General features: G+C 62.8%; 1 protein-coding gene across 1 annotated transcript; it reads right to left on the bottom strand.

Moving 5' to 3' along the window:
* Positions 1–323: 323 nt before the first annotated feature.
* Positions 324–843, bottom strand: LOC104547503 (protein FAM229A-like). Its single transcript, XM_010193213.1, has 2 exons — positions 725–843; positions 324–444 (listed from the first exon to the last, which is right to left on the bottom strand). The coding sequence occupies exons 1-2, from the start codon at positions 841–843 to the stop codon at positions 324–326; spliced, it is 240 nt and encodes a 79-aa protein (XP_010191515.1).
* Between the last annotated feature and the right edge of the window lie 34 nt (positions 844–877).

Raw genomic sequence — 877 nt, 5'->3', positions numbered from 1 at the left:
CGGCTGGGAGGACCTGGCCTGGCCCTCACGTCCTCTCACTGCTGTCCTGTCCCCTGCTGGCCCACCTTTCACGTCCCATCCCCTCACACCCTGTCCCCTCCTGGCCCAGCCCCTCATATCCTGCCCTATCCACCCCATCCCCTCGTGTCTCTTCCCCCCGTGTCCCCTCTCAGCCCACAACCCTCCATGGCAAACACACCACACGCAGATTTGGAGCACAGAAATGCTCCAAGACTTCCATTTATGACAAAGAGTGTCAGCAATCCGTGTCCTTGGCAGCACTGGAGCTGGCTGCGGCCAGTGCAGGGCTGGTGCGGGAACCATCAGGTGTTGCGACGCCTGCCGGTCCCTCCCGTGGCCATGAAGACGTCAATGGGGACGTTGGGCACAGTCAGGCAGTGCTTGCCGGGGCATCGCCGCAGTTCCCTGTGGGGAGAGAGCAGGCTGAGATGAGCAGCGTGGCACGGCACGGCACAGCACGGCGTTGTCTGATATGGCACGGCACGGCACGGCTAAAAAAAGCCTGCTGGCAGCATCAGGCAGGCAAGAAGGGAAGCAGACAACCTTGTCCCCTGGGTTCAAGCCGTCAAACGATGCGTTTTGGAGCACCACAACCTGTATTTGCCAGAGCAGTGACCCGCTCTGTGCAACCAGGACACAGCGTGGCTGTGCCAGTGCCAGGGCCAGACCCTGCACCCCACAGGGTGTCCTGAGCCCCCCTTACCTTTCCATAGCCCACTCCATGCCTGCTGGCTCCTGCCCTTCGGGCAGTGAGACCAAGCTGGGGCAGTCGCCTGCCCCCATGGGGAACCTCCCAGCCTGGGGCACTCGCTGGAAGTTCATGTCCGGGCCCTGGACGTGTCTGAGCGGAGAGGAG

Source organism: Mesitornis unicolor, unplaced genomic scaffold, assembly GCF_000695765.1.
Source record: "Mesitornis unicolor isolate BGI_N332 unplaced genomic scaffold, ASM69576v1 C13131645, whole genome shotgun sequence".
Lineage (NCBI taxonomy): Eukaryota > Metazoa > Chordata > Aves > Mesitornithiformes > Mesitornithidae > Mesitornis > Mesitornis unicolor.
The sequence above is the reverse complement of the archived record's forward strand: the minus strand, read 5'-3'. Positions and strand labels throughout refer to the sequence as shown.

What these genes read in the sequence shown, in the direction of transcription:
- LOC104547503 (XM_010193213.1), bottom strand. Translation starts at nt 843, where the DNA reads ATGAACTTCCAGCGAGTGCCCCAGGCTGGGAGGTTCCCCATGGGGGCA. An exon ending in ATGGAGTGGGCTATGGAAAG is followed by an intron (nt 445 to 724) that starts GTAAGGGGGGCT and finishes TGCTCATCTCAG; the next exon opens with CCTGCTCTCTCCCCACAGGG.